This window comes from Plectrocnemia conspersa, unplaced genomic scaffold, assembly GCF_051122295.1.
Source record: "Plectrocnemia conspersa isolate PC_06_02 unplaced genomic scaffold, ASM5112229v1 ptg000003l, whole genome shotgun sequence".
NCBI classification, from domain to species: Eukaryota; Metazoa; Arthropoda; class Insecta; order Trichoptera; family Polycentropodidae; genus Plectrocnemia; species Plectrocnemia conspersa.
In genome coordinates, this window is record NW_028277167.1 from 16076440 (window position 1) to 16095579 (window position 19140).

At 32.7% G+C, this 19140-nt stretch overlaps 1 protein-coding gene across 2 annotated transcripts; it reads left to right on the forward strand.

The window, feature by feature from the left end:
* The first annotated feature begins 3170 nt into the window (after positions 1–3170).
* On the forward strand, positions 3171–11462 carry ocm (over compensating males). 2 transcript variants are annotated; one of them, XM_088182848.1, is made up of 2 exons: positions 3171–3383; positions 7426–11462. In XM_088182848.1, exons 1-2 carry the CDS (start codon positions 3174–3176, stop codon positions 11212–11214), a joined length of 3999 nt encoding a protein of 1332 aa, XP_088038974.1. In that variant the 5' UTR covers positions 3171–3173; the 3' UTR covers positions 11215–11462. The 2 variants fall into 2 exon arrangements, with proteins under 2 accessions (XP_088038974.1, XP_088038975.1); XM_088182849.1 differs by lacking the exon at positions 3171–3383 and adding an exon at positions 3689–3805.
* The last annotated feature ends 7678 nt before the right edge of the window (positions 11463–19140 follow it).

Here is a 19140-nt window from a genome sequence, read left to right on the forward strand (position 1 = left end):
TCAGATAAGGCACATTTCTACCTCTCTGGGTATATAGTATGTATGTAATAAGCAAAATTGGCGCATATGGGGTAAGAAAAATCTTCACGTGATTCAGATCATTAAATGCTCAAAATGTGCTATAGGCGCATGATAACCGATTATTTTTGGCACGAAATCAATTAATACACGTGGTTTCAACAAGACGGCCCACATCGGGTGAAACGTTAGATGTTTTGTGTGAAAAGTTCCTAGGTTGCTTTATTTCATGTTTTGGTGACGTCAACTGACCGCAAAGATCATGTGATTTAACGCTCTTGGCTTTTTTGTGTGGTTATGCTAATTTCAGTGTCTACGCCGTCAAACCCGAAACATTAGAGCACATAAAAACCAACATCAGCCAAGTTATAGCCGAGATACCGCCTGAAATATATGAAAAAGTCATTAAATGGATCGGCTGCTGCAAAAAGTCTAGAGGCGGCCATTTGATTGATTTTATTTTTCATAACTAATCAAATGTAAACAAATCCGAAAATATCCTTAAATTTGTGTTTTTTAAAAAAAGTTCGAAATTATAAGATTGTAGTAGAGTACACAGAGAATCATTAATAGAGATAAAATTTTTGGCAAAAAGGTTATTATGAATATGTTTTGTTATTCAGCAATCATATTATGAACAGTAAATTTTAATTATATTTTAAATTACCAAATAAACTCTAATTTTCTTTGCCGTTGGAAATTGGTTTAGGATTTTTTCAGGAACTAGGTTCATTTCCCAATGAACGTGTAATAAAGCCAGACTCGAGTATCTTTTTTCACTTAGCCAGCCTTCTTAGCCAGGTTTAAGCGTCGTAATGCGAAAAAACTTATTTTTGTGTACGGATAATTTCCCGTATTTATTGTTTTGTAGCAATCTTTGGCAGTTTGAGGTTCACCTCTAATTATTTTGCTAATTCAGACGTTTTTCCCTAAATATTTCTGAATTCTACGTCTGCATTAATTATGTTTGAGGAAGAGGCCTTTAATGATATTACCAACCGAAATTATGCATCCATACCAAAAATTTAGTCTTTGTAAGACAATTAACAAGAAGATGAGCTTTTGTGGTAGATACTTTGGCGGACGGGTGACAATTGCACACAGATTGAGCCACTGCAGTAGTATTTTTTATTAAATGCATGTAGAGTCTACACGTTTGTTATTGAAATATATGCGAGTGGACGGTGGATAAGGTACCACCGGCCGTTGTGTTCCCGTCAAAGTCCAATAAAATAATGTGCTGCTCTCGGCCGCCGTTAAGTCACTGTAACCGGAGTTCCACTAAGTTTTGACTATAATGAACGAATAAATAAATAGCTATATAGCCGCTATCAATCTAGGTTTCAATATTTTTATTATGAAAATAATATTATTTTAAATAGCAAGTATCATATAATCTTCTTAACTTGCTGCTTATTTTTTTTTATTGTGAAATTTATTTTTGTAGATGTATGAAAGAAAGCAATAACTTTATTTAGTTTTACAAAAAAATTGCGTGCATACTGTTCCCCTACACATTTGGACAATGAGAGATTAATTACATGGTTGAAACAGGGTATTCTAGCTGCATACGGAGCAAATTTTTGAATTTGGTGTACAGCATCTTGCAATACGGACAGCATGACATCAGATGTGTTGGTCTAAATGGAAACACAATCACTTATATTTATTTTATTTAACTAAATTTTATAATTTTACCTGATCAATTTTAGGCTTTTATTCTAAATTAAATTTCGCATCATAATCGCGTAAGTCGAAAATCTTGTAATTTCATTATTGTATGTTTGATTTCATTCTTGTAAAAATATTGAATTATCATACCCATTTGGGATAATGACGATATATCAGTTGTTTCAACAAATATTAGAGAATAATATTTAGATTCGACCTTAAATCATTTTTTTCAAGTATTCCCTTATCACAACAATTAAAACTATTATTTTGGGTAGTTTTAGATATACTTTAGGTATGTGTTGCATTAAAAGATGCAAATTTAATATTATATTCAAGAAATTTATTTTCTTCCCGGATCTTTAATTTTAAAATCTCCCAAAAATTCCCTTTGTTGTTTATACTCTCAGTATGTGTATCTATTAAAATCTCTATGAAATATAAAAGCTATGTTTCGTTATTTAAGTGTTATAATATTATTAAAAATAAAAATAAATCTTTTACCATTTTCTTCCACTTGTTTCAATCAACTTAAAGATAAAACATTACATATTTTGTTCTTTGCTTGCTGAAACAACATAACAAATCTTTTGTAGTTTGAATTGAAATTATATGATATTTGTTTTGCTGGTGTCTTTTCAATATTCCACCCTAGCCCAGAAGTTTCAAAAACACTTTCAGAACTTTTGTAACCAAATTCCGGCGTTACAATTGGATCGTACTTTACCTACATCCGTGGGAGCAATTAACGATCATTTTCACAAAGAAGACCTCTTATAATTGTAAAATAAGCTAATTATTAATATTTATCAAAATTACCTATATTTAAATATCTTTTGTAACCAAATTCCGGCGTTACAATTGGATCGTACTTTACCTACATCCGTGGGAGCAATTAACGATCATTTTCACAAAGAAGACCTCTTATAATTGTAAAATAAGCTAATTATTAATATTTATCAAAATTACCTATATTTAAATATCCTTTTACAAGATTATCTTCATCTTGTGCTCCAAATTTGAAAGAAAATAATATAGCGCAAATGGTCACTTTCAAATTGCGTAAAGCTTAGTCCGTCTACCTACGCGTTATATATAAAATTAAATTGATCCAAAGGAAAGAGGCGGGGAGAGAGGGGCTCATGGCACCTCCCTGGATATGCCTATGCTGTATGAAAGATTAAAAAAATGCATATTGTACATAGGGATTTTTTAAAATTACGTTGTTGAAAGAAATATATTTTAAAAATAAACCTTTTTGCATTGTATAAAACAAAATAGGTGACTTTCGTGTTACCCGTGCGACTTTCCATGTCTCAAAAGTGGGGTCAACCAACCGAGGATTAAGTAATATTATTCACAGTTATTCATAGTAAAATTATATATAGGATTATTTCGTAGAAACCTTATTTGCTTCATACTATTTTCATTAAACCAATTTATTATTGTTTATGGTTTTACGATTAGATGTCTATGATAACAAAATGGCGGCAAGAGTTGTTCGCCTGGCAACTCTAACGTCAGCCGCGATGTCTGCGCGATGTGTCGGGCTGACACTAGGTCCGAGAGCTTTGCTCTCTACCGGTGTCCGCGAAGTGTCTACGCTCTCTTCCCGATCGCCCGAACCCACCACGGTGACGTCAGAAGACACAAAGGAGACTATCACGGATGCAGAGCTATCGAAAAAAAAAGCGGTTGGTATTCCCCTTTCTCCAAAAACCCAATACAAAATTTTAAACTATTGCTTCTTAACAATAAATATAATCAATATTTTTTGTGCAACCTTGTCTTTTTATATACTTTGTTTTGAAAGTTTTAATTTTGGGCTAATGCGCAAAAGTGTTGGAAAGTAATTTCCCCCTTTTATCATTAAAATACTTATCAACGACTACGCGTTCGTTTTATATTGAATTTGAACGATTTTAAAGACTGTTACTCGCTTCGCATTTATTTAAGAGTTAAAACGTCATTTTGTCTTTTGACATTTCTCCCAAGCCGCACGTTATGCACGTGGCAACACTGAGACTGATCGCGCTTTTGACGCGGATGGAACATTTGACGCGTAATTCGTCCCGATTAAATCGAAATGGATCGGCGATTGCCATATTTACATTCGGTATATCGATTTTTACGCCCGGCTCATGAGTTTCAACATTTTTAATGTTGTTATATTAGGCATCGAGTTTTACGAATTTTTAGTGTTGTCATATGTAAAAAAATTGCATGACTATCGGGGGTCATTATTCTGACACTAGTGTTATTGATATACTATAAGAACATTTAGTAATCTCACGAATTGCGCGGTATCGTTTAAAGTTTATAAATTTTAATAAGAAATCAGATTTAAAAATAATAATTTTACTATGAAAAATAAATTTTGCACGTGACGTCAATAGAAAGAGGGATACCAATCGCAAACTTATCTTTAATACCATTGTTTTTTAATAAACAAATAAATTATATAATATATCTTTACTCTATAAAAATATATTCGTTGATAATGATTTAAAAATAAATTAGAAGAAAAAAGGTTAAAATATTTTTTATTCATAAAATATTTTATGAAGCATCTTACATATACTTATAAATAATACAGTTCTTGATTGTTTGTACATAGATAAGTTATGTTTGCAAATATAATATTTCACTCTAATTTGTTAACATATTTAGCACACCTTGGCATTGTTACACATTCAAGTAACTGTTGTAAATACTGTATGTTTTTCATAATACGTTGGCTTCTGATATTAAGGCTTATTGATTCGAAGTGTTTATGGAGAACAATACATTCAATTGAACCACATTTGAATGTGTTACTAAAACATTAATTTTCTGATTCAAGTTTCTAAATTTTGAATTGTATTTTTTTAATGTCTTATGAAATCATAAACATAATGTCTTATAAAATCATAAACATAATGTCTTATGAAATCAAATCATAAACATCAAAGAGGCAAATCGACGTGATGAACTTGCGCACAATTTATGACAGCTTCTTTTAATATCTCTCCGGGGGTTGTATTTTTCAAACTCACAAGCTCGAGTAGTTCTTCTTTCATATTAATATTTGACTGTTGACACCTCTAATAAAAATAGCAAGCTAAACAGTATGTTTGATATCCGTCGTTTTATCTAATGAGAAATATAAAAATCATTTTTGAAATTGTGTTGAGTGCTGCATACATTTTAGTTGAAATAACGTTAATTCTTCTTGCTACAGTTTGATGTGAGATACTGCTTTTTCCAACTGCGGCAATTAGGCACTCTTGATGTTAGATATTCGCATCAGGCACTGACAATAGCGTTAGATTGTGAGATATCTTTTGTACAGTTGACAGATTGCCCTTTAGTAATTGTGCCCAAGCTTTACATTCGCCAACAGTAAGTTCTTCAATTTTGCTAAGTTTTTGTAAATAATGCTTTCATGTTGAATGATTTTAAAGTTAAAATAGAATCACAATTAAACACACAGCGTTGTCGTTTATTATATTGAACAAGTACAAATCTTCCCATTCACTCTGAAACTTTCTGTTCTCATCTTTTTTTTTCTTCATTTCAATTCTGCATGTTAGATGCAAACACGTGCATCTAATAATAATAGCAAGCTACAATTCGACCGAATCACAGACTGCACTAATTGTGACTAGCTAGAGTAAAAACTACATGCATTGTATAAACGCCACAGAAGATGTATTTCACTGTGACGGCTCCGACGTGATTTTATTGCTTTTGACGTGAATTTTATCCTTCTGAGAAGTGATGTTTTTGCGACCTATTGATCAAAATTCGGTTTGAATACACTTTAGCCAATACTCTCCTATCAGAAGTCCGTAATCATATCTGTAAGGATAGCCATCATATTTATAAAACATAGTGTAATATTCAAATGCAGACCAACTATTTTTTAATAAATTTTGAAATAAATAAATCTTTCATATAAATTTTGTTTAATTTTTTATGCGTTTCGTGGAATAGGAAAAGTTGTTTTAAATTTAATTTAAATGACATTTGAATATAATTTTCCTGTAGTTAAGTTAGTATTGAGTTACGGCACCTTTTTTATTGAAAAAAAGCCTTTCTAACCAGGGAGTAATTGAAATTAATTGTACAAAATAATTTAGAATAAAATGCTTTAAATTTACAATTGTAAGTATGCAATTTTTATATTGACAGTCTTCATTTAATCAATTATTTTTTTACGTAAACACAATAATTTAACGTGAGAATATCGGTAACTGGTGCGACGCGGCATATGTATCATGTATTCCGGCTGTTAGGGCCAGTAATTTCGGGCTCCAGACTCAGTACATCCTTTTGGCGCATGTGTATCTTATTAAGCTACGAGAGCTGTGCCGTCGCTACCGCACGAAGGGCCGGTTAATGCGGGCTTGCCCGCATATAATTCCATCATTTTGGGCTAGTTTATTTTGACCCAGTACTGTGTTTGTACGTACAAGTGCACGGTTCTTTAACGGTCTTATTAAGTTTTCCTCGTTGTATTCAAATAGTATGTTGTTGGTGTGTTTTGTTGCTGTTTTTTTATAATTTATTTTAAAGGTATTTTTTTACTACATCCATAAACAATACTTTATCGGAAACACGTTTCTCGATATTAAGTTTAAAAGAAGAATTAGAAAGCAAAAATTTTGACACAACCCGGAGATTTGCCTATTACTCAACAAATTAGTGAAAAACAAGAATATTTTGTGTTACCTGGTTTGACAAAATATTATGGCTTAGTGTGAGTGACAAAACATACTTTGTTCTGTTCATATTGTGTGCTATTTAATGGCGAGAGCTTGTGTACACTCTGGGGCTGTAAAACCCTCAAACATTTTCCAAGCGAATACAGAAAAACGAATCCAGTAAAATAAGCAATGCGGTGCAATTTCAAAAGTTTGGTAAAATTAATATCTCATAACAAAAATGTCATTTTAGATTGTACGTATAAAGTGTATTTAAAAGAAGAAAAAAATTGAAGTGCATTAGGCGACTTTTGTTTCTTTGCAAGTACACGAAACAACCGATGTATGATATTTTGTTGTTCGGAGTTTGTAATTATTTTGCGCTACTTACAATAATTATCTACCGGTTAAAAGGCTCATGGCGTTTATTGAAGTTCATGATAGGACTGCTGTGGAACTTACAAATGTGTTAAAAGAAAAACTAAAAAAAATAAAACACGACAGATTAATTATTGCGAAAATCAGATTAATTATTTTAAAATTTCAAAGCTGCTGAAAGATTCAGCAGCTTTGAAATTTTAAAATAATTTTATACTGTAAACCTTAAAAATTTAAATTTTAATCGACAATGTTTTTTTCAGAGAACACATAAAAAATATTAAAAGAAATTATCCAATGCTAAGTAAAGACAAGTTGATATACAAATTAAATGTTATGTTTGAAAATTCAACTTTTGGGGATATACCCAACATCAACGCCTTATCCCGATTTATACAAGACAATAAATTAATTTTCTATAATAAATATATCAATTATAAATAATTTTCCGAAGTGTCAAAATTAATTAAAATTATTTTAGTGAAACTAATATCCACAGCCTAGTCTTGTCTGTATCTTTGTTTTTTCAGTAACTGTCTAATATATATTATGTTTAGTTTGAAAAAAAAAATTTTATTTGGCCCATGGCCCCACCTGTTTCTATTGTCATCAGCCGCCACTGTTTATAACCATTAAACAGTTTAAGTAATATTTTTCTGTTTTTTGTTTATAGATCTCATCAGAGTTCGAAGACATATCCACCAAGGACCTAGACGTGTTTCAATGCGACGAGAAGCTATCAGATTACCAAAAATTTGTTGAAAATAATGATTTAGAAGAACTATTGGAAGTTCAATTTAGTGAACCAGCCTTCTTCATTAAAAAAGTTAATACTATGCCAAAAGAAAAATATGAAATACCAATAAAAAATTCAATCAAAACAAAATTGAATTTGACAAAGAAAAAAACTGTGAAGCCAATTATGAATATTCATAACAAAAAATTTTTTTTAAAATTATTTGCTGAAATTGCAGATAACCAGATGTTTATAGACTTTCATTTAAAAAAAATAGCCGATGGTGGTTCTTTAGATAAAGTCGAAATAAGCGATCTCATGACTTTCGGTAATTCAGCGAAAGCAATCAATAGATCTACTCTAAAAGCTATTAATAAAATAAATATATTTAGCCGAAAATTTGCCGAGCAGTCATTAGTTGTGGACGGATCGACAGTGCGATTGCCAGGGAGCATGGGTGCCGACTGGAAAAAATTATCATACTCTATTCAACATCCCAAGCCTCCTAAAAAATCAAACAAGTCAATTCTCTCAAATAATGCCAAGTCTCCCAAATCGAAAATTAATACTGTGCCAGTAAATAAGCTCACCCCGCGCAAAGCAATAGTAAAAAGAGGCTTATTATCATCGATGAATATACAGTTTAAACCTGGACCTCTCTCTAGAAAACCACAATTAGACGAGACATTAAAAAACGGTTTGGGAAATGTTGAACTCGTTCAACTTCCACCGATCGGCTTGACAATCTCTCCACAAATCGGAATTAGCGTGGATGCTCGTATATCCAATCATCTGAAATCAATTAGAGATCCAAGCGGTCTTATAGATGCAAAATGGGCAGAGTTTGCTGTATCTACTGTACAAATGAGCGTCGATGATAATTCTACAAAAAAATCTTTTCATACTTTTATCATACCGTATGAAAATAACAGATACAACATGTTGATGCGAAAAGATTTGGAGATGCCGAAAAATCTCAAACGAGAACAATCAGCAAAAGACGAAAGAAAATTATCAGAATTTGATCCATATAGCCATTTGGAGTTTCTAGACAGCTACCGAGGAAAAGACGATATCGATAGTACAGTCAAATGTCTGATGGTGGATTTATTACGGTCTGTCGCTATAAGTGATGTGCAAGATCTTTACGGCATCAAAGATCCAGATAATGACTATAAAGAAGAAAATGAATACGTGGACAGTAACATATCTACAAATAAAAAAAGAAAGAGAAAACGTATATCTGAGCTGAAAAAATTAAACGTGACTGTGATAGATATCGAGGAACATTCCCAAAATACAAACACAGAATGCGGTGAAGACTTTTGCAAATTAGGCTGTGTGTGCTCCAGCTTGAAGAATAATTATTTGTTAAACGAACACTGCGGTTTGCCTGAATGCATGTTAAATTGTACTTGTAATTTAGAATCTATTTCCGATGACGGTGTTGATTCAGAAAATACTAAAATATCTTCTTCGGCCATTATCAATTTGCAATACCAGATGAATCGAAACTTATCAAAAGAAGAAAGAAAATTTCAGCAAACCGTCATTCGTTCGAACGATCAGACTATAGTGCTGGGAGCTCAACGTAGAGGTATTAAGTTACCAAAGAAATTTGAAGAATACACTACATTATCGTTGAGTGAAATATATGAAGAGGAAAAGAGTCATGCCCTTAAAACTGAGCTCAAGGTTTTATTACCTAGAATACCTAAAAAAATCGATTGCGAAACTTGGTGCATGGTTCACGGGTTGTACAGATGCTTTTGTAAAAATAAAAATGTGCTAGGTGATTTTGAATACCACTCCACACATAGTAACAAACATTTATATCCTAAAATTGCTCATATACCATTAGAACCAACAAAAGATGATGCATCAGTACCAAATTTAATAAGAAGAAAAAGAAATAAAACACCGACTATAAGCAAGCACAAAAATAATGGACTTGATTCACAGTCAAAGACTAAGATCCAGTCAACGTGTGCTGAAAAGAACACTATTGCCAAAAAAACGGAAAATCAACCACTGGTTCATTTGAAGGATCTAATGTTAGATAAGAAAATTATAGATGCTATTATTAAAAATAAAAGTTTTAAGGTTCCAAAAGAAGCTAAATATGTATCATCCTTATATCCACCGAAAAATGAATCCGTTGTAATTTCATGGTGTGCATTACTGGGTAATTTTTCTCTGGGAAAGATTTTTATTTGGCTGTCGACAGAAAGGCCATATATTCCAAATGTTACGTTAAATAAGCAGGTTAATTTCCCATATAAAAGTGTTCTTATAACAGAATCTGATGCAACCTTACGAGAATTTTATCCTCAATTTGTATCTGACATTCATAATAAGGTCATTCTGGATAATACTTTTGTAGTTCTTGTCGGGAAAGAATATGCTTGGAGTGTGAATGGAATATTTTGTTGGAAAAGAAATTCAAATCATTTGGAGAAAAAAAAATATACAATTTTTCATAGTAATACAACAAAACCATCTGAATATGAGTCAAAGAAGTATGTAATTTCTGCTGATACATTTGCTAGTCTAAAAACTTCAGTTGCACCTGTCACTGAATGCCAGGAAAATTTACAAGGTTCACAGGATTATGCTTCTGCAAATCTATCAAATTGTAAAAATCCTATGAAAATTGTTCAACAAAATAATCTTCAATTTAAGGAACAATTAGAAGATAATTTAACAAAATCGACCAATTATATAACCAATATTTTAACTCCTCAACAATCCCTGTTAAAAAAATTGGGAACAAATGTTACAATTAATTCTTTTAAAAAAATCGTTGTTAAACCTTCAATCAAGTCACCTGAAACAAATAACCCTCAAAATTTATTAGTTTCATTGGGAAATCTAATGGCGTTTAAAAAAAATGTATTATCTTTTAATGCAAGTTCTGAAAGTGATGCTATATCAATACAAGCACCAAAAGATGTTAGTATATCAAACATTCGTAACGTAATAACTCCATCGGGGAATAGCATACTTGTGAAAAACACAAATATTTCAAATTCTCCAACATTGAATAAGTTGGAAAACGATATTATCGAAAAATATCCATCTAACGAAACTTCTATGACCATGAGATGGTTTCAAGTGAATATCTCCTATAACTTCGGATTTATAAAGGTCAAACCCAAGAATTTTTCAGTTGAATATCACAAAGTAATTAATGTTATCAAATTATCTATAGCGAATAAACAAATATGTCGATTTTTAACACCGAATAAATCATTTGGTCTGTTTGCATTACCCGATATGGAAGAGAGGAGAGTGTTTATAGGACCATATAAGAAAGGCGAGAAACATAACATAACTTTCAAAATAAACGATTACAATCTGAAAAATTCTGGACTCTGGTTTCAACCAGTATGTCCAAATAATATTAGAACGTTAAAATTATTGAATATTGCTTATTTCGATACAGCGAAAAAATTCATAGCATTGAATGAGAATTCTACGACAATTACAAAAAATAGTACATCATGCCTTCCTAAAGCAATCAGTCAAACGAGAGATTATGATATGGCTACTTTGACGATGCAGAATGTTGCCGTTGATAGTGATATATATGGTCCTTCCACCAGTAATATTCCTATATTATCTAATATTAATTACTTATCAGCTTCATCGAATAATTCAGATGACGATGATGTTATAATTATTGATAAAGAAGAAAATGTATATGAAATATCAGATTCGGAATAGATGTATCTTTATTAATGTTTTTGTATTATATATTCAGATCTGTGGTGGTTTATGGTAAAAACTGTGGAGATCTCAGCTTAGTTATATTTATTGTATATAAAATAATTTTTCTATAAGCTTGGGCCGCCATTTTTTAGTTCTTTGTGTAATGAATAAATATTTTGTAAGTAATAGATTATAAGAGTTTAATATTATATTTATATCAAAAATGTAACATTTTTGTATTACTGTAAATTGATAAAAATACATTATAAAAGTTTGTACACAAATATGTTTTAACTAAATTAATTTGCTTATTACATGTTATATATAATGCAAGGGTTTATTTTGCTAGTTTTTATATAGTTTTTTTTACCAAAGAATTGATATTCTCTAAAAATTTAAATATAAACTGATGTGCACGATGTATAAATATGTTTTTTGCTATACTTTTAATGTAAAATGTTGTCTCGAAGAAAAGTGTTAGCATGCGTTTTGCTGTATTGTATTAATGATATATATAAATACAATTAAACCTTGTTACTGAGAATTGGCGCAATTATATTTTTTGTTTGATTTTTTTACGTAATTTACATTTTTATGTAATGTAATTTTACATATCGTTTATGAAAATATAATTTTAAAATGATTCATGTTTCAAATTAATTTCTAATATTTAATGACAGTTTTAAAACCATTGATATAATTAATGATGAGTCAATTTGTGAGGTGCTGTGGCAAAGTGCAGTTAGATGTTTATGTAATCGTTTTGATTTTATTCAAAAGATCAATACAGAAGTTGATTCAAGACAAGATAATCGACCCAGATTACTGCTAGATCCAAAGTTCAGGGATGAGAGTGACTCATTATAGAGCTGCTTTTTTAGTCATGGCAGACAGAGGTGAGGTTTACGATGGACACTGGAATAGTGTGAAAAGAATAGTCGATGATCATGTGACCAATTGGATCTGAGACCAGTGGCGTAGCTATGGAGAGGGGGTATCAGGACAAATACCTCCTGGACATATACCCCCGGGCAATAACCCCTCGTCAAAAACCCTCTGGACATTAACTCCCCGTACAAATAACCCCCCGCCACGTATAAATTTTAAGTAGTTTATACAAGTTGTTACAATTTATAATAAATGGTGATTGTTTTAATAAAAAAAGTGTTTAATACGAATGGGCAGTATCAATACTAATTTATTTCACTCAGCAAAATTCAGAATCTTTAAAATATCAATAAAACTAACATATTTACGAATATTATAATTTATATATATAAATTATAATTTACGCTAAAAAGAAAGATTGTGGCTTTTAAAAAAATAAAACATATTATTTGGCTCTCTTTAGGCTAGATACATATGATATGTATAATACAGCTAAGCTTCGGTAATGGCGTTATTATATGTTTTATTAAGTATAATAGAGCGTCACGAAACGTGTTAAGAAATATCTGTATTATCTTTATACGTGGGGGGAGAGGGGAAGGGGGGGCCGCGGATCTAAATATATATATATATTTAGACAACAGAGTCGACAGAAAAGGCGGAGGCACAGTCATCTACGTCAAAAGCGGCATCAGCCACTTCAAGGAGCCGACCCCGGACTTAACACACGCAGAAGCCACATCAGTGGTCATAGAACTGGCACAAGGAGGCAAAATAAGGATAGTATCTGTATATAATCCTCCAAATAGGAAGTTACCACACACGGATTTAGCATTATTTTCAGACTCGACCACCCCGACGGTAATAGCGGGAGACTTTAACGAGAAGCACCCGCAGTGGAACTCTTCAGAACCAGAACGGGCATAGCTTGCAAAAATCGCCTTTATAAATAAAATATGCGGAGTTGAGAAAATATTTTGTTAATTCCATAATATGTTTCGGCGGGAATTCCAAAAAAGTAAGCACACCAACAGGTAACTACATGCGAATTCCCACCACCATCCGGCACAGATCAAATCGGTAGCAAGCTCTCTATTCAATAGAGCTAGAATGTTGGCCGACAAAGAAGATATTGACGCTGAAAGTCTACTTCAATCCAAACTCCAAGCCGTGAAAGTCTACTTCAATCAAATGGTTTTAAAAAAGAAAACCTAAAGGCAACAGAAAAGAAAACAAAGAAAATTGAAAAAAAATACATAGGACATACGCCTTCCATACATCCAAGGGGTGACAGAAAAGATCGGAAGAAACCTAATGAAGCACGATATCAGAACTATTTTCCAATCCAAAAACTAAATTGGTTCAATGCTTTCAAACGGGAAAAATTATTAAAAAAATGAATACCAAGGTGTGTATAAAATCTCGTGTGCAGATTGCGAAAAAATATACATTGGACAATCTAATAGACGCATCGTACACCGAGAAAATGAACATAAAAATTCAATACTAATTCTACTCTGGCCGAACACAGTACCATAGAACAGTGTTCCGCAAACTTTTTGTGTTCAAGGTACACATATCAAATCAAGAAATTTTAGAGGTACACCAAAGAAAAAAGCAATGTTTATTTAATATTTATTTATTACTAAATTCAAAGCACAAAGACTTTAGCTAATATTAAAAACCCTTTTGTTCGTACAAAACGTGAAGCACTTGAAATAGAAATTCACAAAACTATCGCTATGAACAAAAGAGACGGTAGTAGCATATTATCAAAATCTTAGCGTCTGGTTTTGGAGTCGAAAAAATCACATAAAAATGTCACAAAAATGAGGGCTTGCTGCCGTTCGCCCGATTACGGGCAGACGAAGTAAGCTCAACATCAAGAATAAAGTCATTTGTAATAAATTAGCAAAAAGCTAATTTATTACAAATATGTTAAAAAAAAATACACGAATGCAATATAGATGTGGTTTCTGTAACATTTGACGGTTGTCCTGCTAACTTTTCTATGGTTAAAAATTTGGGCTGTAATTTACAATATAATGATCTTAAAACTACTTTTCCGCATCCATGCACTCAAAAACCCGTAGCAGTTTTTTTAGATCCGTGTCACATGCTTAAGTTAATTAGGAATTCGTTGGAATCCAAACAAATATTTACGGATAGTTTGGGTAATAGTATAGAATGGAATTTTTTAATAAAACTTAATCAATTACAGGAGGAAGAAAATTTGCACTTTGCCAATAAATTATCGCGAAAACACGTTCACTTTCACAACCAAAAAATGAAGGTGAAATTAGCTAGTCAACTTCTTAGTAATAGTGTAGCGGACGCGTTAGAATTTTGTAAAAAAATTTGCTTAGAAAGCTTTAATGATTGTATAGGGACGGTAACCTTCATACGTGCAATAAATAATTTATTTGATATCTTAAATTCAAAAAATATAAAGCAGGTAAACTTTAAGAAACCTTTATGTAAAGAAAACCATTTAGAGATTTTTAACTTTTTTGAATATGTTAAAAAATACATAATATCTCTTCACCATAATGGCGAAAGAGTAGTTTCTAGTAGAATAAAAACAGGTTTTTTAGGATTCTTAATTTGCATGGATAGCGCTAAACACTTATATAATAGTTTGGTAGAACAAGAAGGGGTATTAAGTTATATACCATTTTATAAAATAAGTCAGGACTAGGGATTCCAATCCCGGGATCCCGGATCCCGGGATCCCGGGATCCCGAACGATTTTCAATACCCGATGAGTCCCGGGATTATAAAACATAATCCCGAATTTTTCGGATTGATTAATTTATCAAGCACAATCGAATTATTATTGACAACATCGTTATATTTCGTGTACAAACTTGCGCGAGTTGCACGTGTCATCTGTGAATCTTTGAGGCTGTGACTCTGAACGTGCTTTTTCAGCAGCAGGCTGCTTAGGAACCAAAATCAGAGCAAGGCTAAATGATAAAACACTTGATGCTTTGATGTTACTTCGTGAGTTTTATTCAAAATAATGTTTTCAATTAATTGTGTCTATGAATGTACATATGTACATACATTGTCAAAAGTTCATTTTTTTCTTCTCAAATAAATATATAGGACCTTCCCTTTTTTATTTTTATTATATTATTTTCTATTTTAAGCCCAAGACTAAAATTATACGTACTTTATACATTGTACGTTATAAAAAACAGATGTAAAAATAAATTGTATTATTCATTTTAAATTATTTTTATCGATAAAAATAACATGAAAATTATCCCGGGACTGGTCCCGGGATCCCGGGATCGACTAATTGCAATACCGAAATCCCGGGATCAAAATTTTGGCCCGGGATTGGAATCCCTAGTCAGGACCATATAGAACTATTTTTTGGTAATATTAGATCTCATGGAGGGCATAATAATAATCCAACGGCACGACAATTTAGGGCTATTTACAAAAAACTTCTTACTCACTTAGAATTAGGAGACTCGTTTAGGGGTAATTGCATTCCGTTAGAAAATATTAGCATATTGTCTCCATGCAACCATATCAATATAACGTCAGATAGGCATAGGATTACTGAAGTCAATGATACTGATGAAAATTTTGACGATTTAAATTTATTACCAGATTTTTTAACTGCAAGTTCTCGCGAAATTGTGGCATACATAGCCGGCTATGTAGTAAAAAGTTTATCAAAAAAAATTGTTTGTGAAATTTGCGTAGATTCTCTTTTAGGTTCTAATAATAATAGTTTCATAAATCACAAAAATCGGGGAGGCTTGTTGTCGCCGTCTGATGACGTTAAGAAGATTTGCTTGAAATGTGAAACATTTATAAAATACTTAGTTAACCAAAATTGGCAAAAAAAATTATTGCCTAAATATAATAAGGATTATATTGTAAGTAAAATTTTAAAATCATTTGTAGGTGTAGGTGATATTTTTAAATCGTTAGAAATTCATATGTTTGAACAAGCCCCTACGAGTAATCATTATTTGCATTTAATTAGAGCCGTTGCTGATAAATACGTAAATATTAGAATTCATTATTTAACTAAAATTAGCAATAGAGAAGAAAGCAAGCGATATTTACTAAGTAAGCTAATTCACTTTAAAGGACATTAGATATTCAAATTTGATTTGACTTCCTTATTTACCTGTCATATTCAAAACCAGTGGCGTACGGTGGGTGTTAATATTGGGTGTGCTATAAAAAATTAAAAAAAACGTACATTTTTTCATTTTTATTAGCCGAGGTTTTGGCATGCCTAAACTGCCTTACAGCTTTTTCCCATATATAAATAAATAAATAAACATCAAACCTAATCTAAAATATTATTATATAAAAATATCAAATTTCCAATTAACATAAACTTATAATTATTTATATATAAAATCTAATCTTCTTTCTTTAATCATAAATTTTTCTATCACGCTGTCATAAAAAGTGCTCTTCTTTTTAATATCCATAAGGATCCCTTTTTCTATTAAAATCAAGCTAAGGCCACATAGCCTTTCTTGGCCTTGGGTACTTCGATAACAATTATTAACTCGTTTCAGAGCAGAAAATGAACGTTCTGCTGAAGCAGTACTACTTGGAAGAGTTAATATTAGTTTGCCTAATTTATCTATTTCCTGAAAACCTGACTCAAGATTATTTGTGTTCATAAATTGTACAAGCTCATGAACAGATTTCTCTGCAAATTCAGACAAATGATAAAGAACAGCAAGCTCATTTTTTAAACTTATATAATCAAATAATGTTCCATAGAATTGTTGCAGTTTGGTAAGTAATTCATTTGGAAATTTTCCTTTATATTGCTCATATTTTTCTTTCTTCAGAAAGTGAAAATATTCCAATTTGGACATTGAAGAAAAACGGTTTTCAATTTGCTTACATATACTATCAACTATTGTATTAAATAGTTGGCAAAACGCGTGCTTTTCTTCAACAAGCAAATCATTACTCAGTCTTGGATAATTTTCTTCCGTTACATAAGAATCCCATAATGTTTCATAATTATTTTCCTGTTCATGTCTGAGTTGTTGCAAAATTTCGGTAGCTTTCTTACAGCAATATAATATGTCAAAAGATTTGGATTGTAAAATGTTGTATAACACATCAGTTTTTCCAAAAAGGTTTGAAAATATGTGGAGAAGTTTTCTTGTTTCAAAATCTTCCAAAAAGCTAAGAAAACCTCGTGCTTTTATTACAGTGTCGGGGTCCCATAGTTCACAATTTTTCACGACGTCTCGAAAAAAGTCCGTAAATTCATTTCTGTATTTTTGCACTGTGTTACTTAACCGTGATGTATAATTTCATCTTGTAGGTGTAACAGAAGGAAGTCTTCTACCTACAAGCTCTTGTAAAGCATTTATTCGTTTGGAAGATCTCGAAAAGAATGCAGACAATCCATTTAAAGTTTGAAAGAATGATTTGCACACTTTTATATTGGAAAGACCTTGTTGTAATGTTAAATTCAACATATGAGCATAGCAGTGTGTAAAAATGGCGAATGGATAAACTTCGAGTACTTTGGCTTGCAAACCATAAATAAATTGGGAAGAGGTGGACGTGGTTTGGCAATTTTGATTATCTTCAATTTAATTTCATAACTTCTTTTTGAAAATGGATTATTCAGAATATCTTCAACAGTATTCTTCATCATTATTGGGGTAAATAAAAAAATATAATCTAGAAAATTAAATATTGATCATATGTAAATAAGATAATAAACTATTTTACGCCAAAATATAAAAAATGAGTGACCTGTTATTGTGATATAATGTAATAAAAAAGCAGCGACGGACGCAAGAGTTTTTGAAGTACGCGCACCAAATTCGAGACCAATTTTACTACTGAGCGCTGCCAGCCGACAGATCGACTTCAGCCGTTAAATCTCGGAACAATTTACTTTAGTCAGCCGCCGCACTCAAGGTCGGCGCGCCACATGTGTAATACATAGCGTGTCGGTCGCGCGGAAACTTTCAGAGCGAATGACAAATACCAATGCATACTATACACTGCATATTAAAATTTTATAATTTTGCATACTACTGTATGCAAAATGATGTCGCTTTATGCCCTAAATTTTCTAAATTTCTAAATTTATATTTTAGATGGTTTTGCGGGTGTGCGCCGCACACCTAGCACACCCTGAATATACGCCCCTGTTCAAAACACACGTGGATTAGGTCTACTGGAGACACCACGTAAAAAAAAGCGCGCCATTTATTCTACCTCAATGGTGGTGCGGAAATGAATAATAAAATGTCTGTAATGATATAATAAATATTGGTGATAAAAGTGAATTAATAAAGAAAAATATTAATTAAAAAATTACAAATGTGGCAGCCCTATTCGTTTGTCAACGTCACAAGGTCATTTTGTCCGTCGGCGTTGCACACCACGGGGTTAATGGTCGAGAGACTAGCGTTCGAGCCAAAATCTTGCTTGTTTTTATCGGGGCTTGGGCGCCTCTATTATATATATATATATAACATTCTTTACTCTATGGTCGGGACAGTGCGAACGGATAACAGGTGCTCGGAAGAAGTGTTCGTACGCCGTACCTAATAATCAGCGAGCTGTTTGCGGGGGCGGACGTGGTGCTGGGGATAGACGTCATCGCGTCGCTAGGAGGAGTGACCATCGACCGGGACGGCGTACAAGCGCTAGAAGGAAGGGATCGGTGATCGGCGGGGCAGTTCTGGGAGGACCGTCCGAGAGGGACACAAATATCGGCAGCCGCAGTGACGTCTCAGAGGGCGAGGCGGCGATTTCGAAGCGGAGTTTGACGGCGACGCGTGGACCATCAAGTGGGAGTGGAAGGACGAGCCGGCGCTGCTGAGAAACAAGGTGCCGAACTATGGAAGCACTGACCGATCGGAGCTGCGAGAGCAGTTTGACGCTGAGGTGAGAAGATGGATCGACGATGGCCTGCTGCAACCGTGGAGAGGGCAAGAAGGCGGAGTTCTGCCGCTTATGGCCGTGGCGTAGCCTAATAAGGGCAAAGTGCGACCGATTATGGACTACCGCGAATTAAACGCCACGGTA

Bases quoted from the DNA above. Each gene is read 5' to 3' on its own strand.
- ocm (XM_088182848.1), top strand. From the start codon at position 3,174: ATGGCGGCAAGAGTTGTTCGCCTGGCAACTCTAACGTCAGCCGCGATG. The intron at 3,384-7,425 runs GTTGGTATTCCC...TTTTGTTTATAG, and splicing joins AGCTATCGAAAAAAAAAGCG to ATCTCATCAGAGTTCGAAGA.